At 39.9% G+C, this 26,351-nt stretch overlaps 1 protein-coding gene across 4 annotated transcripts in view; it reads right to left on the bottom strand.

The window, feature by feature from the left end:
* Window positions 1–26,351, bottom strand: part of sorcs2 (sortilin-related VPS10 domain containing receptor 2) — a 305,555-nt gene that overhangs the window by 34,173 nt on the left and 245,031 nt on the right. For all 4 annotated transcript variants that reach the window (XM_040140283.1, XM_040140282.1, XM_040140281.1 and 1 more), the window contains exons 6-9: window positions 21,576–21,640; window positions 16,411–16,529; window positions 12,222–12,311; window positions 645–824 (exon numbers count right to left, since the gene is read on the bottom strand). In XM_040140283.1, the coding sequence (XP_039996217.1) occupies window positions 645–824; window positions 12,222–12,311; window positions 16,411–16,529; window positions 21,576–21,640 (454 nt within the window). The remainder of the gene's footprint in view (window positions 1–644; window positions 825–12,221; window positions 12,312–16,410; window positions 16,530–21,575; window positions 21,641–26,351) is intronic.

Raw genomic sequence — 26,351 nt, forward strand, 5'->3', positions numbered from 1 at the left:
TTTATTTTGACTCTATCTCAATTAAACTGTCCTACATGCTAGAAATACTCCCTAGTGCCTCAAATGTTTGTTAATCCACCACTGAAAATAGTCCTCCAACAACTGCACTACTAATGTCGAGTAAAAGCTACAGTGACCAGCTGATTTAAGAAATTACTGAACCTTTTTTAAAAATATATTTCTGACTCATTCTTTTTAAAATATTTACATCTTCAGAAGGATCAAATGGGTTTGGGGCTGAGTGCCACAGACAGGGTAGGACTGTCAGAAAACACGTTGTTGGTTTTGGTCTTTTGATGGGATTTGTTGATAGTAAATATATTAAAGAATGGGGCCATCTTTATCCTTTAAGCATGATTAAATTGTCCGTTTTCAAGATGTGGTTACCTCCACTGAGAGGTGCTCAACACTGCAGTGGCTGTTCTAGACTCAGAGAGAACACTGTCTGGAAGTGAAGAGTCCCAGAGGAGAATGAGCTTACACTTGGACTGAGTTGTTTTCACAAGGCCAACTAACTACATCCCGTAGAATATGAATGTATTTTGAAACTGAAATTCATTTATTATTTGCAAATGTTTTTTTTTTCTTTTCTTTTTTAAATACTGCATGAGGCCAACACTTAAGACACTTCCATTCCATCTCACCTCCAGGATGTCAATGAGGACATTCTCCTCTGGCTGCTTGGTGCTGCGAACATTTTCCAGGATGATGGAGTAGTAGACGCCCTGGGGGTCTGACTGGTACAGGTTATATGTATCTGACTGGTACCACTCCTGGAGGGCGAGGAAGACCTGGTTCTCGTCCGAACTCACTATCTGAACATCCTGGTGGCAGAGATGGGGGGATGACAGGAGGAAAGAGAAAGGGGGGGGGGTCAGGAAGGAAAAGTCAGTATTTTCTGAATCAGTAATGTTGTGAATGAAAGAACAGTAGTGGCATGAGAAGAAAATTATAATTATAATTAATTATGAAAACATGATTCGAGCTTGAAAACTGGAGATCATTAAAGAGTGAAAAACGGGAAAAAGAGATTAAACATTGAAAAGCAAAAGAGGAAAACAAGATAAACAAGTGGAGGGTAAAGCAGAAAAGAAAATACAAGCAGCAAGTGATGACAGGTGGCAAGAAGAAAGGGGAAAAAAGAAAAGGAATTGGGAAAAGGAGAGGAATAGATAAAGCAGTAAAAGCAGCAAAGTCTAATTCACAGAAAAGTCACAGAGTTTGACAGCAACTCACTGCGAGCCAGAAAACGTAATCCGATAAATACAGATCTACAGAGTCACAGACAGAAACTGGAGATAACATAACACGTTACCCATCGAAAAACTGTTTATGGCAGCTTAGAAAACTTGTTAGGCATTTTTTTTAGAAGCCTGTGAACCTCCGATGCAAATGGCTTCATCGCTCATCATCCCGACGGTGCAAAGAATGACTCAGCACTTTCTCTGTGCTAGTGATTACATTAACATAACATTTCAAGATAAAGCCATCAGAGCACAGAGGAAAGTGCCCAAAAAGGTGTGTCACTAATCGTTGACATGCTGCCACCCTGCTCAGAAAAAAACACTAGAGCTCAATTACATTTGGATTTATGGTTGTGGCACCGAGTAATAATGGTATTGAAAGCTGTGCACAGATCTTCATATTCATAAATGCACTGTTTCTGGGACACAGCTTGGGGTAACTGGTTGATTTCTCAGCCCACATCTCTAAGAAAGGTTCAGCTGAAATGACGGAGGACCACAACGTGGTGAAATGCAGTAACAAAAATTTACTGCCTCCTGAGATGTCAGCAGAGATGCAATGGGATGATTGGCAGTTCACATTAAGACATTATTGACATGTTTAGCCTACAATTTTTAATCAGGCTGGTCCCAAATTAGCTCTATTCCATTTTATTCTAGTGGAATAACTGTGAAACTATGACAAATTGAAATTATTGTACCTTTAAGGGTTGTTACAATTATCTGATCTGATCTCGGCTCTGTTGTTTCTCTCTGCTTGAAGCCAGGTGAATGAATGATGTTCATACCTTTGAAAATGTTTATAACTCCATGTATCCATCCATGTACAACTACAAAATACAAACAAAATGTGGTACCCTGTTTTTGAGAACAGCCATGTCAATGGGAAATGCGTACTCTCTTCAGGTCTTGTTTGAATTCTTTCTGATTCACTGCATCTCTAATTCCTTTTTCCATCTGCTCCTCTCTCATTATAAATCTATGAATGCAGTTTCCTAATCACTTTGAAAGCATTACACATAATACCAAGGTGACTATTGAACAGAAGAACGATTCTTGCCCTTAATTTCACTCAAATGGCACAAGTCTGAGCGATGACAACCAGTAAGTCAGTCAGACTTTGATACAACCTGCCAGTCGACCAAGCAACAAATTGGGTCAACCAATCAGTCTATGATAACAAATACTGAAATGATGGAAAGTGAAATAGTCATTTGTTACCCTACATGTTACAGAAGTAATGTCATTTTTGTATAACAAATTACCATGCAACACTGACTGTGAATGAGAATTAAGTGTGCAGTTGCTGTAATAACAGCATTTTGTTTGATTTCAAACATGAATACTGCACCTCATTTATTTTACCCTTGCATCATCCCCTCAATCTGCCTTTCCTTTCTCCCTTCTTCTATCCCTCTCCTGCATTAAAGCACTCTGCTGTAGCCTGAGTTTACGGCTGACAGCTCAGCTCAGGCAGCAGTTTGGAGCTTGAGGAAGAGTTGGCACTGAGAAGTATGCAAACTTCAACTCCAGCTGCCTTTTAACATTCAGAGTCAGCCCTCCACCCACCAGAGTGGCTAAAAACATAATCCTACACTACAGAAGATACAGCTTGTCTATGTGAGGACATAAATACATGCAGACAACACTGAAACATGAACACATGTACAACCGACACATTTTAATTCGATATATGCTTATATGTGCTGTTTTTTCGATGTATTTATATGATTTGATCAGCTTTTCACGAGTCATAAACCAATGTTTAGATCAGAGTCCTTAGCTGGATGACCAACAGTAAATGGCCAAGACCAGACTTAAATGCAAGTTCCTTTTTGTGACTGGTGGCAGAAACTTGAAGTGAACTAGTCTTAACTCAACTTTCCATGGAACAGGAGTGATGGAGATCATTCCTCTTTGTCACGTAATGTACTAAGGGAAATGTTCACTAAAAAGGAAAAAATGGTAGAAAAGGGAAGAGAAGTTGAAAAACTCATTCAACAAATGAGAAAAGACCTGTGGTCCAGCAGACTGACCGATGTATCCTAGATATACAGTAGGTCTGTAACTAGAACTTCCTTTGTTCCCATAATGCTGCAGACTGCTGCTATGGCCTACCAGTTGCAAATTTTGATTAATGAATTACTCTTGAATGTTTGTCAGGGCCATCATTTGTTGAGTGCCGCTCAACAAATGACGAGCAGCACTCAACAAATGATGGCCCCGACAAACATTTGTTGAGTGCCGCTCACTCATGAGCAATCATGTTCATTGTCATTTTTTAATGGCACTGACAAATGAAGTAGTTTGTTTAGTTTAGCAGAGTACTTTATACCTGGCTATCGAACGAGCTGAACACAGGATGACTGAGTTTATACAGTGGATTACACATGGGGCATGGAAATGGATTTTGGATATGTGATGTCATGGTAAGTAGAAAGCCAAACTGATAAACAGAGCAAAATTAGGGACATAATATGTAAAGGATGCATATATACATTTTGTTTAACCTTTTACTAATCTACAGTTCCTAAAAACAGTTACTTAATATTTCCTTCATACACAGTTTACAATCCCTTTGAAATATTAAAACTGCTTGTTAAATGGAAGATTTTAGAAAGAATTTATGTCCACATAGCTTTTGTATAAACAATTCCATGTGAAAATAAACTCCTAAAAAACAAATGAGATGGTAATTCTTCAGGCATTTGAGGCTTTCCCACAATTTAAGTCCAGTCTACATATGTCTTTACCTGTGAAGCGCTTGCCCCTAAGCATACAGTTTGCAACTTAAATTTACAGATCAAACACAGCAGTCAAGCAACGTGTTTGAACATTCCTCTAGTCTGTTTGCAATATTTGAATCCAGTACTGAACAGGATTATGATGAGCACCACCTGAAAGAAGCTTTTCTACACACTCAGTGAGCAGACATATAAAAACACCAACTTAACTGGGTGGATTTGGTTGAGATGAGAAAAGAGGGAGATAATTCAAAAAGGTTGCTATTGTAAGCACTGGCATGTAGAACAGTCTGTAAGACAGTTTAAATGTGTGAAGACTGCTAGGACAGTTTGTCAAACTGGTGCTGTTAGGAAACTTCAGAAGTGAGCATTCATTTTTCTCAGTAACCAAAGAGATGTACAGAAATGTGAAATGAGCTCAATGTTGAGTTTTTATAAACTTTTAATACTTTCAACTACAAGCAGAAATTCTATTTCACTATCATTTGTAAAGGGTGTAAGTGTACAGATGGTATGATGATAGGAATAGTATAAAAGGACAAAAAGTACAAGGATAGGGATAGAGCTGCTGTCCAATGGTTGAAAACATGGCAACACCATCAAAAAGTCTACTTTGTCTTAAACTGGATCCAAGTCCACCTTTACCTTGTTGACAAACTGGTACCAGCAGTAAAACTACAAAGCCAAAATGTAGATGAATGCTGGCAACAAAGAAGAACTACTGTGCAAAACTTGCTGCAAAAGCAGTCTAAACTCCAGGCTACCTGTATTCTCTGGTCCATTAGTGGAGTCAGTAGCATTTGAGATGCTTTTACAATTCACCATAAATAAAGGAGCTAAATGTAGCATGATAAAGGAAAGGGAAAGACAAATGGTCATGGGAAACCTCAGTGCCTGGCATGACAAGCTATGTGTTTTGAAAATACCACCTGTTTGGCCTCAAGTCCATTCTCCTGTACTCTCAGGCTGAAATCCTGATTCGACATAGAAGGATATCTCTACCAGCATGCCCCTTATTGGTGCTGCATCACTGAGTGCCCTCTGAGAGAAACACCCTCCATCCATCTCTGTCAGGGCCAGCAGGGCCACTGTCACAGACAAAAAGGGCCACTCCTGGGAGTGAAATATCAGCGATCCTGGGTCGCAGAAACTGCACAAAACACTGCAAGGAATAACAGTCTACACTCAGCTTTTTTAAATTTCCCTTCCCTTGACCTGCACTCGGCATGGTGTTAATAACACTAGAATGGTAAAGCCAGAAAGAAATAATGAGATGGGGAAGGCTTAAACTCAATTTACACTTGAATAGAAACTGTCTGGGTGCAGAGACACTCCATGCACATCCTTAAAAATGTGAGCACCCTATGTAGGGCAAAACCAAACCACAAGAATATAAGCGAAAATAAGCATGGTGATTAGTCAGCTGTAAAGTGTAGACACTAGCAAAGAGCCACACTCTTGTCTGAAAGCCAGGGAAAAAGAAATAAGACACAGGAGCTGTAACAGCAGAGCAAAGGGGTGAAGTGAATCAAAGGAAGCGTGAAGTGAAAGGGTGAAACAGATGTTGTTGCATTCTACCTTATATTTTGAAACAGCTTGTGTTCCTTTTTAATGCAAAGTGTTTTTCAGATGAAATGGGCTCAAATGTGAAATAAGATGTGTCACCTAAAGGCATATGTATACGGTATGTATTTATATATTTTGGAAGACTGGGTATTAATTAACTTACCCTTGTATTTGACAACTAAAGCATAATTTCGTTTTTATGGTTAATGTAAGGTATCTCGGTCTCGGTTAAATATTGAAAAAGTCAGCAGTGACCAGAAGCAGATGACAGGAAGTTTTTACTTTATTACAATTTAACAGAAACCACAAAGTTTCTCTAACCTTAAGCAAAGTCCTTTTCTTGCCTAAACCTAACCACATGCAGGATTTAGGATGTGAACCCCAGCATCCAGGATCAAAATCCAGCAACAGTTGGGTGTGGCCAATCCGGGCCACACCAAAAAAGTTACCAGTGAAGCATAATCCAGGTAACAATCATATTTCTCAACAAAACATAATTTTTCAAAAAATATTAATAGGATATAATCATAATTGAAGGTTTGATATGACAACAGTTACTCTAAGTAAGGTAATAAGGAATAATTTCTAGTGTCTTCTATGTTACGTAGCATGATTTACCCCATTGTCAAGTGTTACCACCGCCCACACAGTTACTGTAAGTAAATGCAATGTGACGAAGTTAGCTTGATATGAGATGCAGTATTCTATGTGTATTAATTTTCCTAGCCCAGTATACCTTGGGATTCTGTTCATACGGAATGATTTATAGGTTACAATTTATGACTCATGCTGATATTCATTGTCAACATGGGAAGAGTGCTTTTTGCACAGTAGTGAAATGGGAAGTGAAGGTGTGGAGGCTGGGGAGGATCGGCATGTAGTATCTCTCACTGTCAAACGGGACAAATGTAGCCACAATCTTTCTGTAACTTAAACGAAGCCAGGAAAGGCAGCACCAAGCCATCAAGGGATATGTGGGTTAGCTGCTCACCATCAGTCCCATGTGGGCAGATAATTCAGTCTATTAGCTGGCACTAATCTCTCCTTTGTCGGCAAACTGCTCAGAAGGCAATCAAAACATGAAGATTTAATAATAATAATAATAATAATAATGGAAGTGAAATTAATTTCATGGAGCAGAGAATTGTGTCCTTTACTTTCTGTTTTTTTTTTTTTTCCCAGAGTCTCACTTTGTTGTGAGACTCTTCTCATATTGAGAAGAATTCTTGCCAACTAGCACCAGGAATTGTAAGGTCTCACCTGAATCTCCAGGCCCTCTCGGCATCATTATCCCAACATCACCATGCATCCATGGTCCCCCACAGGTCTTGTGGACCTTGCCAACTTGCAAACCCTTTGTTCACACTCCTTTTCACTTAGCCACACTGGACTCATCACCAAGTTCCTAAGGTCTAAACGACTCATGAAAGATTTTTGAATATTCAGACTGTTCCTGCAAGCAGTCCATCATATCTGGTCAGCTTCCCTTATTGGCTTCTATCGCTGTGAAGTTTGGCCAACTCCAAAATGGTTGAATGATCTCTGCTCTTCATTGGTCGTCTTATTGGGGGACATTTTACTGCAGTTTGGGAAATACGTCATCTTTTTTTGGGCTGGACTTGTCACACAGCGGACTATAAAATCACAATATACAAGTTTTGACACCTTTTACTACAGGCTTTAAGGGTTAACGATCCAAACTTGCTTACAGAGTGCTCTATCATTAGACATTCTGTTTTATGCCATGTACTAAAACTGTATTACCCTTACTCTCTTGACTTAAGAATCGGATCAAAGAAAGTCCCTTAGTTATGCCATTTCTTATGCTGCTGGAAGCTCACGTACAGTGTAGTCATTCCAGGCTTCTTTACAATAGAATAAATACCATCATTACCCAGACTTGGCCAAAATGGTCAGGAAGGTCTTGCTCATTTGATTAAAAAAAAAAAAACTGACAACATCTGATGCCAGATTTCCCCTGGCAGTCATCTATGACATAATAGCCTCTTTAGTGTGCTCGCTCTCTCTCAGCAGCATTGAGCTCATTTCCTTTCACACTCAACAGATCCCATTAATCATATTAAAACCCTCATCGTGCCCAGTGGACATTATTCACACTGAATTCTGTAAAGGGGTCTTTGATATAGTTGGCCCTCACATTTTACCTTTCCGAAATACTCGATTGGCTTCTGGCTTAATTCAGCTTTCTTAAACGTACCCTGTTAAAGATAAGATCAGTCCTCTTAGTAATTATAAGCATATATCAAAATTGCCTTCTTGTCAAACGTGTCATTTCACAACACTGAAATTTCAGGTGTCAGGGGTCTCAAACTGATTTTGACTGTTTTCCAATGTAGTAATAAAGTGAAGAAACAACACTGACAACAACATAAGTTTTCACCTTCTCTGGCCAGCAATGCATTTGTTCCAGATATTGTTTAATACTTCTGCTAACCTGTATGCTACTCAACACTTCATGTACATACAGAATTTTCTATCTGTATGTCAAAAGAATATCAAAGAAAACTCTTTTGGGCCTCGGGTCTTGCCACTGTCATTCCTGCACTAATGTCAGACAGTGCACTAGGTGCTTGAAGAGCAACAGAGGAGGGATCTCTCTTTCAATGTCAAATATACAGAGAAGCCAGAACTAGCAATAATAAAATTGAAAGATGTCCCGAGCCAATGTTAATCATCATTGTTGGGGGCAGATCCGGGCACATTTCAGCCTGCTATAGTTGCAGCACTGCTCTACCTTACCACAGCTGAGCTCTAAAGTAAAGTGTGTGAATGTGAATGTATTTGTGGGTACTGGTGCAACTGACTCTGAGTTCCCACACTTGGACTGACAAAGTAACGTAACACAGATTTTCTGTGCACCGACTTCACTCTCCCCTTCCTATAAGCAAAGAGCTGTGTAATGTTTCAAAACATTTAGCTAGTTTCGAATTTTTACCCGGTGCGACTGTTAAAATGACAGTGGCGGCAACATATAATATCAGGTTCTGCCAATTAATGTCAATTCCATGATTTATGTGGTGACAGGCCAAAATTAAACCCGTCATGTCCTCTCAGCTTCAGCAGTCGTATTCTCCCAGTTAAACTTTTATTCACATCGTATCAATAATTTATGGTTAGAAACATAATAGTTTTGAAGTAGGACCTCCAGGATTTGGATGAAGGAGCTCATGAAAAATAAAGTTTGTCAGATTAAGTAGGCTACAGCTGTTGTTTGCGCGTGTCAGGTATGTAGTCAACATTTAGGTAAATTGGAACCAGCTGATACTTGAAGTTAAAGGACTTAGATCCAAATCCGGCCAGCAAAACTTGATCAGAACATCCCCAGACAGTACAGAGAAACAGAATGACAATATTACTGCACTTTGGATGTTGGTCTCTGAGTTGATACACATATTGTTCCGTAGTTTAAGAGGAACTTCCAAACTCATGTTTTATACATTTAGGCCCCATCATGTAGTCTCGCCTCCTGTGAGGCATTTCAACTGATTCCTGAATCAAACACTGAATGCTTCATACAAAAAGAAAATGTAGTCATGGTATTTGCAGTCATGTGCTGATTCCTCACAGTGAATGTGGTAAACCTGCCGCTTTTTTGGAGAGTTGCCATGAAAAAACACAACAAAAATAGGACAATGTTTTACAACATGATGACGCCTGCCAACATGCAATAACCTTAGAAATCTAAGATGTAGAAAAAATGGGCATGGGTTTTTTTGACACACATCATGTCGAAGCTGTGTGTTGCCCTTTAGAGGTACAGACTGGGTACGTGTGAAGTTACCGAATATTAAGATTAAGTTAAGATTTTAACTCCCTGGCAATACCTTGGAGACACTGCCGTTCCTCTTTCTTTCAGTCACCACTACTGCAGTGAACTTGAGCAAGCCATCCTATCTGGTCCACTGAAGCTGAAGCTACACTGTGGTTGTATAATCTCACTTGGTACAAGAAAGTGTTAAACACAGAAAGGTGATTACATCCTGGGTAATAGACACCAAGAGAGAGGATTGGAAACAGAGCAAAAAGGGACAATTATTACCTTTGATTTCAGGGCCCAGTAAGCTCAGTGCATGTGTCTGTGCACAAGTGTGTGTTCGTGCGTGTGTGTGTGTGTGTGTGTGTGTGTGTGTGTGTGTGTGTGTGTGTGTGTGTGTGTGTGTGTGTGTGTGTGTGCGTGCGTGTGTGTGGTTAATCCATAACTCGGGTCAGGTCTCGCAGGACAGAGCCAAACTGCTTTCTCTGATGGCCTCTGCATTTTTCATCCTCCAGCCTTTCAATTATTCACAGTGGAAAAACATGGGAACACTCCCCCTCTCACCCTCACACACACACACACACACACACAAACATAGACTTTCTCCTCCTCTCCTCCTCCTACCCATCTCTCACCTCATTTCCCTCTCTGTTTCTCCCTTGTCCCCCGTCTCTCCTCCTCCCCCTCTGTGTCGCTCGACCTAAAAGCTTCGCAACGTGTGACCTATCTGCTCACCCAAGTAAGAGGACACATGTAGAGAGAGAGGGGGACAAGAGAGGGAGCAACTAGGGCATACTTTAACTAAACACACACTTAAACACACACACTCTTACACTCGTACATAAACCGATTTATAGACTCCCTTGCTGCCACACCTAATCAATTGATCCCTCTCTCATCTCTAGTTGTTGAAAGGAAAGCAAGTGTGTCCGTGTCTGTATGTGTATGTGTGTGTGTGTGTGTGTAATTCAATCCCTTTCACCTTCCTTAAGGATCACTGAGTACTGTAGCTGAGGTAGTCAAGTAATTGAGGCATAAGATCTCTCTAAGTGGCGGACTGGAGTCGAACAGGTCATTCTATACATTTCCTGGATAGTGTGTGTGCTTGTATGTGTGTGTGTGTGTATGTGTGTGTTGTGTGTAAAACACACTCCACACAGTCATCTCTGACAGAGTGTCCATACCATTTGTTTGATTGTCTTAAATGTTTCTTTTCTTAGTTTAAAGCTGAAAAATACATGAGCTATCTCTTCGGGCTCCGCATTCAATCAGCACAGTTCAATAGCACTCAGGCTGGTGCCGCACTAAAACGGCCCCCTGTGTCACTGACGCCGACAGCAAAGGTTCCTTTCCTGTCTCGATTTGGAGTGGAGCTCATTCGCTGTCTTAGCCTATGTCAGTGACACAGGATGGGACTGGATCAATGCTTTGTGGTGAATATTTAATGTGCGCTATCGTGTGTCGGGCCAGCAGATTCATTTGAGTACGGATTGTGTACTAAGATCCGACACCGACGAAGAAGTGGAACATGGTGGTAAGAGGGCTGTCGGTTTGAATCCCTAAAGTGAGGGAAAAGCCATCTCATTCTCAACTGCATATACTGACTTATTGGGGAACATGTAAAGGTAAGTAAAGGGGTAAAGCTGATGGTCTAAATCCTGACACTGGCCAGGAATATCTTCATGGGCAAATGGTCGTATTGCCTTTGATATTTGTCTTGGCTTTGATGTATTTCTAGAGAGTGAAGCTTCTCTGCTTTCTGTGATGGATGTCTAAAATGCTAAAAAAAAAAAAAAAAAAAAATGTTAGTGGGTATTAGTTCTAAATAAGATAATAGTTATCTAAGCTAATTTTGCCTTATAAATCCTTATGGAAATGTACTTTACATATATCATTCTATACTTTAGGTGCTAGCTTCACATTTTTCCAAATGTGTCTCAAACAGTGCTCACATGTCCATATCTACAGTTAAAGCATTATCGATAGTAACAGTTCCTCCTGTCAGTGCTGGCAGAAAATGGAGCATCTCTTAAGGTGAATGCAATGCAAGTGATAGAGAGCAAAATCCACAGTCCTCTTTCTGTATAAAAATGTGTGCCAAAGTTCAGCTTCATAAGTCATTGTCTTTTCAGTATGAAATTCCTCCCATCTGTTACTTTCCCTTTGCTGTGGCTCAGCAAGCGAACAGGGTCCAAGAAAGCACAAAAAAGGGAATTTCATAGTAAAACATGTAGCTTTGTCCACTGAAGCCTCGTATTGGTTTCAGCTGAACATAAGAATGCAGTTTTACTAAGAAACTCTGCAAGGAAGCTCTTTGCAGCCACTATGGACAGGACAAACAATTACACTGTCCAGTAACTCTTTTCTTCATGTTGTTTTAAGATAGACTTGCAAAATGTGAACCTACCTTTTAATAAAATTTGTTTTCCAGCAGCACCTCCATGTTACATCTATGCCTTCTTTGACTGGATTATTGCAATATGGTACTGTAGCATGCTTACTTACAACAGTTCAATGTTTCAGCTGAATGAGTGTAATAGCAGGTAATAGCAGTATGTGTTTTTGGATGTCAGAGAAGGTTCAGATATTTTTAGACTGCTGCTGACAAGTGGTGTTTTCTGCAAATAGCCAGAAACATACTGTATATTTATGTGCTCAGTATTTGAGCGTTGTACTATACAGTGCATTGTATTGTTGTCAGGGTTTTAAAGCCCCTAAAATATCATTTAGACAATCATGGAACACTAAAACCCTCCTCTGATACTTGCAGCCCCTCAGGATCATGAATTAACCTTCATCATGAGCAGTGTCTAATGTTTATTAAAAACACAAAAGTAAGCGTCTTTTTGGAAGCAATGAATACATGCAAAACAAGTCTAAGTTGTGCTTTACCTTTGGCAAGGCGTACTTGGGAAACCTCATCTGGACAAACTCGTTGCGCCGATAGGACACATAGTACTTGGTACGATTTCCTGTGGTGACCTGAGAAAGGGACAAGAAAATTTTAAAAAACATGTTTTCAACAGGACATGACACATTCGTCTAGCAACAATCTGCACACTACCCAAAAGAAAAAAAATAAATGTGAAAAAATAGAACACATAAAAAAAAAAAAATACAAATGTTTTCTTCTAGTACGAACTTGTTTCTTTACTCTGCTTTTCAGGACTTAATTTTTCAAACACAGACAATTATACTTCAAAAACCGTGGATTCATTCTGCAGCTCCAACTAACAGTTATTTTCAGTATCAACTAATCTGCCTCATATTTTTCTGGTTAATCAATTAACAGTTTGGTCTATGAACTGTCCGCAAACAGTGAAAAATGCTCATCATTGATTTTTAGGCCTGGGATGACGTCATTAAACTGCTGTTTTGTTTGTCTAACAGTCCGAAACCCAAAAATATTCTACTAACAAGGATATGAAAGACAAAAAGGCAGCAAATCATCACATTTGCATGGAACTCAAGCTGGAACTGGGGAATTGTTGGCATTTTTGCCATAAAATTGATCTAAAAGATTAATCTAGTATCAAAACAGATTAATTGCAGAATTAATCTTTCAATCAACTAATGCAACAGAGCTAAAAAGAAGACAAAGAATGACAAAAGAAATAAGACCTGAGAAAGAATCTGAATCTGAAAATTCCATCAAACATATGTATTAAGAATTTTTAGGACCTTGTTTAAATGAAATACAGGACTGGTTTAAAATTGACTGTAGAGTCAACGCAACTGGGCTTCAGAAGAAGAGGGTGCCAAGAAACTACAACAACCAAATTCAAAGCTTTTATGTTAGAAAATACAATTTAGAGTAAGACATTGTAATATTTCTAACAAAATGAAGTAGTCAACATTAACCAGTGTGCAATCAGTGGAGTTAAGGAGCAGAGTTCACCATCTGTTGTTGGTGAGTAACACCATGCTGAAAGGTAAATGCAGCACACTGTGCTGCACAGACATTGGCATTCACCTCACAAACTGGGACCTCTGGGTAAAAGGCTGAATCATGCCGCCCCCCCCCTGCTGAGAGAGCCGATCAGAGAGCTTACGAGGCGCTGAACCAGAATACCCAAACAGCTGAGGCTAGGTTTTAGCAAAGGAAGCTCGGTGAAAGAGACAGCGCTGGTGACTGACAGTGACTTAAACAGGAGCTGAGCGTCTCATATCCCAGGTGATGGGCTCAGACGCCGGCAAGCCACTTTCTGAAACACACTCCCTGTCACCATTTGGCTTTTTGGGCAGCGCTAAAACTTTTAGAGCAACTGCTTTCAAAATCTGATGGAGAACTTTGTATCCAGCGCATCTATTTTAGGCTTTGTACGGAAGAGCTTTTGGTTTCTTCTCTTTCCCTCTTGGATATCACAGCCTCTATCATTGGTGTTCAGATTGAGCTGTGATTACAACCATCCTTTGTGATTGAAAGGCGCAGACTACCATGGATTTTTTTTAAATGCTGAACAGTGATGAAAAAGTGATGAAACAATGAAAAGCAATCTTTTAAAATGAGACCCCCTGAAGGAAGTGCTATCGACTGTGTTTTCAAAAGGAACACTTTCTGTCTGGTGGAGTGGGATGCATGTGTGTGTGTGTGTGTGTGTGTGTGTGTGTGTGTGTGTGTGTGTGTGTGTGTGTGTGTGTGTGTGTGTGTGTGTGTGTGTGTTTGTGTGTTTGTGTGTTTGCGTTTGTCTGTACATGTGTGTGTGTGGGCTTGTTTTCCTTTTTTTGCTACTATTGTTTTTGTCGAAAACCCGGAGCCCACTATACTTTTGGGGTCCAACAGCTTTGTGGGGACCAAAAATCTGGACCCTACAAGTTTGAACAGTTTGAGGGTTAAGACTTGCTTTCGGGGTCCAGGTTAGAATTAGGTTTAGGTTAGGGTTTGGGAAAGGGGCTAGGGAATGCATAATATCAATGAGTGTGCCCACAGGGATAGTGGAACAAGTCTGTGTGTGTGTGTGCCTGGCAAAGCTAACTATGCATTCTAAGGTCTGACCCTGTATATTAATATAGTGCCTTAACATCCGATTAACACCTGGAGGACCAGGTTCCCAAGCCCACCCCCTCATATCAATCCAGCAAATAACCCATTATAATGGAACTGGTTATTGGACTATCCAAAACAATAGCAATCTAATACAGAATAGAGGTGACGGCAGTGCATGTAAATTGCGGAATTATAAATGACCTAACGCCACTTAGAAGTTTTTGTTAAAGGGGAACTCTGCAAATTTTACACATCAAAGTCTACTTACAGGTGTTGGGGAGCAATACTGCTTATGTGAAAAAAGCTGTATAAAGCCTTTGGTGTTTCTAGAGGGAGCTGAGTGAAGTCTGATAAATGTCCTCAAGTGAGGACATTTGAGTCAGTGTGGGTTTGGGCTGAAGACTGCAATTTTGAAAATGGAATGTGGAAATAACAGCCTTGTTTTCTGTCCACACATTTTGCCTACATCTGACATCAGTGGATGTGTCTGGGAAAACTGGAGGATAATCCGTGGAGAATAATGGACCTGTCTATTGTTGCCTAATGAGGATTTAATTCTTCTCACACAAAGGCATATACGTGCATAAGCACACACACACACACACACACACACACACACATACACACAAGATATGACTCTTCTATTCCACTGTAGGGATTCTATGCTATACCAGCTCATTTATTTTGTACTGTTATCACATGCAAATTGGATTCAGTACACGGCCTCCTCAGAGTGTATAGTACTGTACTGCATGGCAAGTCAGTTATAGACAAGGCAAGATTAATTCTGCACACTGTCCTAAATAGATTTTTTTCCCCATCTCAAGCAGACGGTCCTGTTTGTCATCTGAACTGCAGAGTTTACCAGTAAAACAGACAAAAAGCTGCCGTCCCAGTTGTGTGTGCAAACACAGTCACAACTGAATAGATACACTGACAGGTACAACACAATACGAACAAATGCTGAATGCTAATACGTAACAGGGGAGATGCAGCTTTCAGAAAGACAATTTTAACGGTGCAACTCAATAGTATTAATTCAGTAATGACTACATTCATTTTGGAAGTGTAATTAACAAATGAGAGCACTGCTGAAATGAGCTGCTATTGTCTGCTAGGCTTTACCCTACACACAATGAGATCAGACTGCCCGAGTGCGTTAACACACAGAAGAGGAAGAGAGTGTTGTTCTCCTGGTACACATGGAGCTCCTTTTTTTCACTTTGGGACAGTGACGAACAGTGGAAAGAGTTGTTGTCGTTCCGTTCGTTTCCACAGGAAAACTAACTAACGAGCTGTTTCTTTTAAAACCGACAGTAAAATGAGCTTCGCTTATGCTTTCCTGACAAGTGACCTCTTGTATTCTTGGGAATAATGACTGTCCTCTCTCACAAGCAAAGCCAGAAGTGGCGTAATTCTGTCACAGTACACTGCTGCAAAAAGTCTGAGGGTTGGGCATTCAGAGTGTAACTGTAACAGCAGAGACCAACGACCCACCTCCTATCTGAAATGCTGGCGTCTCTTAACCATAAAGGCGATCTTTTTCTAGCCTTACTCATGTATACTTAATGTATACTTACAGACCTTAATGGGGCAAGAAACTTTTTTTTTTAATGGTCAAACTATCGAAGCAGCAGAGTCTGAGATATCCTGACTTTTAGTCTTTGATCAAAGTCAAGTGCCAAACAAGCCGGATCCTATACTTCCCAGATTTTTCCATGAAAAATCTTGAAAAAATCCAACTACACTTTGTTGGTGAGGATGTGTGGAAGTGCCACCAGTCCCACCCATTTCTTCTTTTCCTGCCCAGTTTTGGAGAAATAATTGAACAAAATGAGCAAAACTATGGATACCATAGTTCACACAATGGATGAAATCTACAAAAAAGAGATAATAAATCATAAGATTAACAATTTAGTTGGTAGGTTAGTTAGTAGGATCATGTAGAAGTTCATTTAGGCTTAATAAAGCAGGCAGAATCTGCATTTAGTGTTCTACCGTATTCTTAATCATGATGAAAGGTAGTAAGGACAGTTATTAGCGCTTCCTCAACATTTTAATACTTATTCAATTCTGGTACTTTTCGATGTTCACCTTGACAAATATGTAGTCATCCTGCACCAACAATGAGTTGTGGTCGATTTTGCCGAGGAACTGAGCCGTCACCATTTTGTCCGAACAGTTCTGGATGAGACAGGTAACATACAGGTAACCTGCAGGGACAAAGGGGAACAAATAGAGAAGAATGGTTACTGTTGGTAAAATGTGTGTTTTGTATTTTCCACATGCATTTGCAATGGTTTCCATACTCGGTACTGCAATACATATGACATGGAATATATTCAAATGTACTTTAAAAACATATGCACTTAAATTCCATGATACATTTTTGCCAAATATGTGTACGTATATTTTGAATATTTACAGTTTTTTAAAATGCTCCTCCCAGCATAGCTTAAGGATTCATAATATATTTACTCATATTTTGAAAAACAAACCAAACTCTGTGCAACAGATGCATTTATGTGACCATTTAAGCCATTCTTAGCAGGGACAGTCAGACAGAAAGGGGTCAAGCATAACAACAGATCGATTCTTTTTTACCATAAACAAGCCTATAGACCAAAAGACAGAAAAGAGGAGGAAGCCATAGAGGGCATGGAAAAAAGTATGAGAGAAAAAGTAGAAAAATGGAGACATCATTTTCCAAACTCTATAACAAATGACAGCTTCCCCATAGACTTATAGCAGCTCTAGCATCCAAAAGGCCAGAAAGGATTATCCTCACAGAGACACACAGACAGGTTAGCGCCTGTTGCAAAGCTCCCCAACTACTGAATTTCAACCAGCAGCTGCATCAGCAACATTGGCTGCTGAAATTCAGCCGTTATTCTCCTCTCAGAGGTGACAAGCTGGCAACAGAGAAAATGCTCACATACACACGCAGACTCACAAGCCTGCACCCGTACCCACATGAGGCTGTTTGTTCAGCAGTGAGTTATGATAGCATAAATTTGCGCAGTGCATCCCGCAATGCGCAAAGCCACATTTTTGAAGGACAACACTTACTTTGACCTTCGACTGACTACATCCAGTCCTACACTTGTTCACCCTGAATTTGACTCTCACCATGAAGCGTCACGCATCAACAGATACAGCTTAAAAGCTTACCAACCTCTTCGGTGTATGAGACATTTACCAAATTGACTTTGATATCAATCTTTTAAGAAGTTATTGTAACTATATGCAGATGTGGCTGTGGTTGTCCAACACAGAGGACCAAACCACTATTTTAGTTTTACTTTAGGAATTTTAGTTTCTTGGGGGCATAAATGTGCTGAGCAAAATTCATGGAAATCTAATAATTTCAATATGAGATATCAAGTGTAAATTTGTCATTTTATGCCACTGGCGCTAAAGCTAATGGTTCATTATCAAAATGGAAAGGGTTCATTTGTTCCTTTAAATTTCAAGGCAATCTGCCAATTAGATTTTGTTTTTTTCTTGTAAAGATGAGGATCTTGTAGTGTGTGTAAATTACTCAAGATTGCACACCTCAAACCTAAGGACCCTAGGTACATGTGATGGATTCAGAGTGATGGGTCCCTCTTTTGCTGCCATAAAAAACATAAACGATGGAGTGTTTTTTAACTCCATTTCACTTAGGACAAGAGATGAACCCTAACTTCAGTTGGAATTCAAAAAAATGACAGTCTCAAATAAGGTAGAACAAAGTAAGGCTGGTTGCTAATGGAGGCTGGCCTGACGATCATTAATTTGGGTGAAATTACGTGTGCCATATTGCCTTGGTCCTGCAGATTTTTTCCATTAAAAGCCTACTAGGAAGGGAAGGATGTAAGAGTTTTACTGTGAAACACCTGTGCAGGAGGTGCTGCGTTTCCCTGGCAGTATCTTGCAATCAAACAGCAGCAGTGGAGGTGACTGGAAGTAATAACTGAAATGGAAACTATTCCTGTTCCAAAGGTCAACTCAGAACAGCAGAGAGGTGAGTTTGACATGACTATGCTGTTGTAACGATGGAATCGGTGTTGCGGATTATACGTTATACAACATTTATCAAGTCCGCGGGTAAACATTACTTTATCTTCAGTTTTTTTGTAAAAATGTTTGCAAGTAAAGTTAGCAAGTGTTAACAAATATATGTACACACACACACACACACACACACACACACACACACACACACACACACACACACACACACACACACACACACACACACACTAATGTATGACATCAGGGAGAGAACTCGACACTAAAGGAGCTCACTTCGGGAGACCCTACGCTCTTAACATTTAAATATCTGTGTGATAACATAGTTTCTCATTAGAATACAAGCACCAGGAAATATAATCAAACACAATAAACTCAAATCAATTCAACTCCAAGTTGAAACAAGTCCACATCATATCAATGAGTCTATCCTCTCCATCGGCGCTGCAATTTTGCAGCTTCTTCTTTGTTCAAGGGGTGTCTGCTCTACCACATGGACGGACTAATTTATTGAAAAGCCCGGACATTTAATCAAAGCAACATATGGCGGAGAACTCATTAAAAGACTATTAGTTTGGACTAAGTGTTCAATTCCAGCTTGTGGCACAGACACTTCTTCATGCCGCTTGCTGTCCTCACACACCTGCAACCACTGACATCCAGAGCACACACACGTTTCCTGCACCTGTGCAGCTGAGGTGATACGACAAAGAAAACTGTAAGAATTAATGGTGACTTTGAAAATAAAGAAGAGTGAATTCTTGAATAATTTATTACATTATGTTGACTGCATGGCATGCATCATTTAAATTCCTGTATTATTGGGAGAACTGGAGAGTTTGTGCTGTGTATTTGTGTGTGTTTGTTTACACATGAATGTCCTGGTCTGTCTCTACAAGCCTTACGGTAAAGTGTGTGAATGTGTGCACGTGTGTGTGTACTGGTGTATGAACAAGGTTCACTTTCCTGCACATCAATCTCCATATTGCCACACACACAAACACACTCCCTGCCAGCCTCCCTGTACACATGGTTCCTCCATCAATTGACCACCCCCATGCTCTGGAGTACTGTCTCACTCATCAGCTAGCAGTCCTGGGCTACGCCCCCCCCCCGACACAGCATGGGCATGGCTCCTCTGCAGAGACTCCTGCGACTCTATGTTCTTCTTTGTAGCTTACCACCGTTTAACCTTGGCCATGCCACGTGGGGAGGGGGGGTACAGGGTGAACAGATTGGTTTGGCATGCCTGATCGCCCCAGCCCTCCTCAACTATCTATCTATCTGCGCACAGAGGCAAGGGGGAGAAAAGGGAGGAGAATGAGATGGAGGAGGAAGAAGGTGGGACCATGTGGCGCTGCTTAGCCCCAGGAAGCGCTCTCAAGCCTGGGCAGCTGGGCCAGATAGACATCCTCTCCTGTTCACCCTCCACAAACACAGGCAGCCTTGTTTGGGCTGACAGCTTTCACATTGTAGGCAGCATCTCTCTATGGTTAAAAGACTGTGTGTCTCCTCAAGGGATTCTTGAAGTGTTTGTATTTTTTCTAGAGGGGAGTTGTATGGAGGAATAGAGTACAGTATTGCAAATATAAAAAAGCAAATCCTTCACTTTGCCATTCACTGTCTGTCACTATACTCTAACTTTGCGGGGGGGATTATAGGTTGGAAGACACATATGAGGTGAAGTCCAGAGCACACACATGCATTACAAGCACACATTGACAAACTCAATCTCAAATACACTCACGACTTCTATTACCCTCTTGGCCCTAAGTGGTGAGTTAAGCACAAACCTTCCTGTCTGTCATTCAGCTGATATGATAATCCAGATTTGCTGTTGTTGCCGTGGGGCCCCCTGACTCCCCTCCATAATTTAACCATTAATTCCCCATTGATGCTCCACACACAAACACCACACCCCAGCCACAGCAAGGTCAACCATTCATCTTTTCCATTACCTGCATTTACACCGGAGGCAACGTTAAGACTATTACTGCCTTGAGGGGTGAGAGCGTGTTGTAATTCTCTACCACAACAAGTCAAGTAGAGAAGTAATTCTTGTTTCCAGAATTGATCTGAATCAAGATTCTGACATAACTGGCCAAGATATGTGAAAACTGGACACACAGTCAATGAGGTTTCGCTCTTTATCTTCTCAGTTTTAGACACTTTTGCCTTAAAGAAGACCAGATTCCTATTAAACACATACAGTTCTAGTACTATGTGTTTTGCACCAGATAAAACACATTTAAATGTGAAAAAACCAAGGGGATTACAGGTCATTATGAAGGTGTGTTAAGAGTGAATGTAAAGCAATTTTCAGTAGTGGCACAAATGCATATAGTCATGCAAAGACGTGAAAAGACACAAAACAGTTGCACATTTACTCTGACTGCTGTAAATTCATATGAAGGTTCCAAGTGAGTGGAAAAAGGTTTTAAAGAGAAAAAAAATGCATGTTTATGCGAAGGCTTCATGGCTCCATGAATGTATGGAGAAACAAGGCAGCTAGCTATCTTCAGCTAACAATTGTCAGGTTGCTACATTGTCTGTTTGTGTCAAATAGGGCAAGCTAAAAATTTGCTTTGTGTTCAATATCAACACACCTTAAAGGTACGCTGTGGAGTTTTTAACCATTAGTTGTGCTATGGAGCTGTGTTTTTCGGAGTGGATCCCTGTTTTGTTTGTATCTTGTGAAGTGCAGGAGGTTGATGTACTACACAGTCCTCCAATTGAAAGTTGATGGCGGTGACATGCCAGCTAATATAGCAATGTGCCCACAATGGAAAGAAAGAAGGAGACTGCTGGATTTTTCCAAAGGTCTGCTCTGCCAATGTTTTCTGTGAAAGGAAATGCATTCAACACATTCACTAGGCCCCATGAAGACACACATTTCATTTTGGTGATAAACAGTTAATGTACACATTAAATTTGTTTTTTAAATAAAAAAAAAGCAAAAAAAAAAATCCACAAGTGCCCTTTTAAATGCTTGGTCACACCAGAAAAGGCAAAGTAGAATAAATTTGTTCTTGAAGCTTGCTGAAGCTTGTTTGGTTGGTTTGTAATTGGTCAACATCAACAAAGTTGAACTCTTCAAAAAAGTTTCAGAAGAATTTAGTTTGCATCTGCAAGCAAATTGTAGCAAATCCATTAAAGTCAATAGATTTTGCTCCAAGATTTTGCTGTGCTAGTGCGACCAAGCCCTAAGAGCATCATGAGATAAATGAGCAGGAACATCACTGTACCTCCACTCGTATCTTGCATTTCCATGTGCACCAGATCAGGGTCCACATCCACACCAGATACAGACCTGGAACACAAAAGATTTTTACATTTAATCAGAAGTTAGACTAAAACCCCATACCATTACTTTGCATTTTAGATAAGGTATCTAACTACCACAGTGAAGAAATTGAGATCTTGAATGTAGAATGTCATTGGTCTCAATTTTTAGTCCACTATTCCTAATGCGTTCATATTGGACAATTCTGAACCTCAGGATTTAAGTCCAAGACCAATGTGCAGTCTAAATGCCAATGCAGGAAGTGTCCTTTATCTCCCAAAGTGATTAGATAGGGTGTGGATGTTGGGGTGGTAGATGGGCATGCAGTGATTTTCAACTGGGAGCCCTGCGTTCTTGTCAAACCTGCAACTAACAGTAACAGCAATCTTTCCCTAACCAACTTCTTTAGTTACCTAACACTAACCATACCTTAATCATAGTTTATTTGTCATAACTACAATCTTTACCAAACTTTAACTGTATTGTAGTTGCCATATACAGATATTAAACAAAGAGGAATTTTTAAAACGTTGGTGTTTAACTTAAAAAACCTGTCATTGAATGAAATGGGGGGTTTGTAGAATCATTTAATATCAATTTTCTTCTCTGGAGATACAGATCCATATCTATTCTTGAAAATTTACATAATTTACATAAGAAAATGCAGTTCTGTTCCAGTGGTCAGGGATACTTGCACTTTGTTTGCAGTTTCAATATCTTGACAGAAGGTAGACGTATCTTAAAAATTCTTGAACTAATTTCATCACAGGTCCACAAATTAATCTCACCCCAGTGGCAGCTAGGTTTTTGAGAAATAAAATATTTCAAACTGAATGTTAGATTAAAATGTACAGTGATTACATCCTAGATCGCAATATCTGAGTGTAAACATAGTGTATCCTTTGGGCCCCTTTGATTTAGATATCTCTCTTCCTGGAAAGATGTACTCAGCCTAGCCTAGCATGCTTAAAAATCTCTAAAAATTTTTATAACCCTATTCCTTCTTAGAAGTTTACTGACATACTCTACAGTACGCTCGCTCTGTGTGCCCTTTAGTGAGTGGTAAACTGAGTAGTTAATCTGATTGGGACTTTGTATTTCAGTTTCCTTAGCTGGGTAAAGATAGAGTGGAGATTTAAAACCTCATTACTTTGCCCATAAAGAGACTTTAGGAGCAATTAGCAGGCCATGGAGGGATGAGGGAGGAAGGAAGGAAGAGAGGAACAAGGGAGAGAAGCTGGATCATAGGAAAGGCTACAGGATCTACTACTCATGGTGCAGGATGGTGATTCAGTCCTCCTTAGTTGATCTGTATGATCAGTTAGCCTGCTGATCCATGACATTCAAGAACTTCAAGAAATACATATGAGTGTTTAGTGGTGTATTGCTCCATCAAACCAATAGAAATTCAAGTTTTTACCAGGTTATGGTTTTAAGAGGTGACAATATCCATAAAGATTTAGGTTATCCACTTTATAATAGAGTTTTACATAGTTAGAGTTCATAGCAGCTGATGGTACGAAGACAAATTCAGATGACTTCCATGAAGGTTTAGGAGTCTAGTTCCAACAATGTAAGACAAAAACCTACACAAATCAGGTAATGCTCCCTATTAGCCAACAAAACCGTTTAATAGTCCCCTACCATGTAGAAAGATCAAGTGCATCGCTAGAGAAGAGCGCTGATATCGGGTGATTCTTCAAAGTTATTGATTTCATTCAATGACAGTTTTTACATGCAATGCCAACATTTTTGGTATTTTCGCTGTCTACATAATCTGTTCATGGCATGTTCAATGTAGTTAAGGATGGCGAAAGATCGTACTTATGGTAAATAAACTGCAGTTAAGGAATGGGTAAGGGTTGGGTACTAGGACAACCTTTCTTACCACTTTGCTTCATAAGTACTATTTGCATTGGCATTGAAAGTTGCCATTGCATTTAAATTGAGAGGTGCGCAATTGTCCAATACAAACGTAATTTCAAAAGTTTCACTTGCCTAGTCATTGGTGGAAAAAGTACCTTGTTTACTGGGATTTAAGTAACAGTCCTACATTCAAGTGTTTATAGTTTGCATTAAAAGTAACTGATACTGAGGAATGATCCTTGTTAAACTGTTAAAGTGGAGGGCTTAGGAGATAAAGCAGACTGTTCACTGATCACAAGGATGGCGATTCATTCCCCAGCTCCCCCATCCACATGTCAAAGTTCCTTTAGTACTGACCCCAAATTGCTAATGCATTTAGCATGCAATTAACAATTAACAAGCAAATCCCTAAAATCTAATAGGGTGAAAAACTAATGTGAAAACAGGTAATTTTTCAGGTTCCGTGAAATGTTAATTTTTGGAGTCACTAGTTTTCGCCCCATGACAATATTTACCTAACAACTTAACAAGACTCAGTCAAAACCTAGTGTATGGCTAGACCGTTGTTTACCTGTTTGCTTCTCTCCTACTATCTGTGCTCACATATACAGTAATTTAATCCAGCTGAATTTTGTGTTTCTGTTGTCAGATAACGGAACGATTATGAAATAGAGAGTGAGACGGGGCCCATTAAAACTACATGTTAACCAGCAGTGACTTCCAAGTTGCTGATCTGCACTGCTAAAATCCTGATTTTATAACCGAGACGTCATCTGACAAAATCACAAATCACAATCAGTTGGCACCACCGTCTGTAAACGCCCCCATGATGACGCAATAGAAACTGTTTGCACCAATTCAATTTAAGAGCAACAACCGGGCAATGGGGAAACTCCAACACTTGGCCGGCTGACAATGGTGTAACTTCAGCACTCAGTCATGTGGCATTTGGCTGATCAATGGTGTAACTTCATCATAGACTCACTCAGTCAGTCAGGCACAGACATTCACGTTTATAGGGCTGTCCCCGCTGTTGCGGTCCAGCAAAAAAAAAGTACTGTTACTTACCAGTACTCCCCTTCCATTACTTTAAAGTTTTCCAAACTGGAAATAGTAAGGGAAAGTAGCAGCACATTAAAACCTAGCAACTTAATATACTTGGCTATTTCTCTTGTGTTAGAAAATAATTGCAACTGCAAGATGAAGTGAATGTCTGTTGTTGTGATCAGTGTTTTGTCTATAAAATATATGTAGCCTATATATGCAAGGGCTTAGGCCAGTTGCTATTGGTAAGGGTAATCTAAAGGTTGACTTGGTAATATAATTGTTTGAACAAAAAAGAGCAGTTAGGTAATGAGAAAGAATCCTGGGTAACAGAGAAAGAAAAGGACTAGAAAAAAACTCATCATTCATTTTTCTGCAGGTTAACTAGCTGTTGCCTGTTAAAATACTCATAACCATCGGTTCCCATGTTTCCTGCTGAAGCATCCTTGAGAACAAAGCTTTGAACCTCAGCCTTCACGCTCAGTGCAGGTTACTTGAGCTAAACGTGTCAGCTGCATGCTTGAAATGCAAATACATAAGACTAAAGGTGAAAGCACACTCTGCACCAGCAATACATCATATATTCATTCTACAAACGTTTTGGTCCAGTTAGAGCTTCATCACAGCCTAAATGTTTGGGATTTCCTCCTGCTTTGGTCAGGGAAGTGAAAATAGACAGACTGAGAGGGCTGAAGGGAGGCAGGGGAAATGAAATGAACAACAGACATGACTGCTAGAGAGATAGGGGGTTTGATAAATAAAGAAAGGAGAATTGCTGTAGAGGAGAAAGAGGATGAACATGCAACATGCTGCAAAAACATCCTCCCTGAGCTGGAATTCCGTGTCATCCCAGTTCTGGTTTCATTGTCATTCGATTACGCTTTAATCCATATGCTTTTCATTTCATTTCATTTCATATTTATTGTCTGTCATCAGACATTTGCTTTTGTGTTTAGTTGTCATTCTTTGAGATGCCAGTTCAATTTCAAAACGGCTATTACTTTTCATGCAGGACGACAAAGAAAAACTTTACTGCCCGGGATCACAAAAACAAGGTCCACCTGAACACATTTGGCCAGACCACCCCAACGATAGAATGGTTTTGATGTAATGTTTTTTATGTGATTTATGTGCGCTGCCTGCCAGACTCCTGTCTTCTTGTTGCTTTTAGGAGCAAACGACAAGCTAACTCTGTCTCCTCTGACCACACACATGTATGCACAGGCATGTCCACACATAACTACTTTTTTACTGGAGTCTCAGAACAGGTCGTAACCTTACAGTATGTGCAGGCCTAAATACCTGAGTGTGCGTTTGCTCCAAGCTGTTTTATCTGAGCCAAATAAAATACAACAGTATGCGGTTAAGTTTCAGAGTAGTAGGGATTAAGTGTACATTGTAAAATAAGCATTTGATGTCCTACTTCCTTGATCCAGCTTTAGCCAGACCATATAAAAAACTTTTGCTGGATTCAAATTTAGGGTATAATGAAATCCAGATGTGAAAAGTAAAATGTTGGTGAACCTTGAAGGAATGGTTTAACAGTTTAGGAAATATGCTTATTTTGTTTTATTTCCAAGAGTGACATGAGAAGATTGATATCATTGGCATTAAGTTGTTTTGGCTAAAGAGTTAGCTGACAGTTTCCTATGTTCACACGCTCACTCATGGAGCAAGATCAGCTTTCATTAGTAGTCGTGTCTCTGACTGCCTGATGAATCTACGTCCAGTATTCACTCTCCTTTTAGCCATAGCTTGGCTTGGTCAAACTCCTGAGAAATAAGTCTATCTCTTTAGTTGCTTAATGTTTCATTATGTTCACCAGCTC

The sequence above is a fragment of the Xiphias gladius genome, chromosome 12 (assembly GCF_016859285.1).
Source record: "Xiphias gladius isolate SHS-SW01 ecotype Sanya breed wild chromosome 12, ASM1685928v1, whole genome shotgun sequence".
Lineage (NCBI taxonomy): Eukaryota > Metazoa > Chordata > Actinopteri > Istiophoriformes > Xiphiidae > Xiphias > Xiphias gladius.